The following is a 529-nucleotide window of genomic DNA, read 5'->3' on the forward strand; positions in this document are numbered from 1 at the left end:
GCAGCCCCGTGGTGGTCTCATGGCTTCATCTTCCCATGGTGGCCCCATGGCTTTGTGTCCCCTCTGTGTCCACGCAGCCCCATGGTGGCCCCATTGCTTCATCTTTCCGTGGTGGCCCCATGGCTTCATCTTCCCATGGTGGCCCCATGGCTTTGTGTCCTCTCTGTGACCGCTCAGCCCCATGGTGGCCCCATTGCTTCATCTTTCCGTGGTGGCCCCATGGTTTGTGTCCCTTCTTTGTCCACTCAGCTCCATGGTGGCCCCATGGCTTTGTGCCCACTCAGTCCCGTGGTGGCCCCATGGTCCCCATACCCATGTCCTCCATCCCATCTCCCACATCCCCATGCTGACACCGTGTCCCCCCGCCACCCCAGGACATCTTGTGCCGCCTGGAACACACCACGCTACGGAAGGTGACGGCCAACACCGCCATCTACTACGACCCCAACCCTCAGAGCACGGTGGTGGCCGAAGACCAGGAATGGGTCAACGTCTACTACGAGATGCCCGACTTTGACGTCAGCCGCAT

General features: G+C 61.1%; 1 protein-coding gene across 1 annotated transcript in view; it reads left to right on the forward strand.

The window, feature by feature from the left end:
* LOC118452570 (DNA-directed RNA polymerase II subunit RPB1-like) overlaps positions 1–529 on the forward strand; it is a 2,452-nt gene that overhangs the window by 708 nt on the left and 1,215 nt on the right. The window contains exon 2 of the mRNA XM_035897119.1: positions 375–525. Within this exon, the coding sequence (XP_035753012.1) occupies positions 375–525 (151 nt within the window). The remainder of the gene's footprint in view (positions 1–374; positions 526–529) is intronic.

The sequence above is a fragment of the Egretta garzetta genome, unplaced genomic scaffold, assembly GCF_000687185.1.
Source record: "Egretta garzetta isolate BGI_Z169 unplaced genomic scaffold, ASM68718v1 scaffold1187, whole genome shotgun sequence".
NCBI lineage: Eukaryota > Metazoa > Chordata > Aves > Pelecaniformes > Ardeidae > Egretta > Egretta garzetta.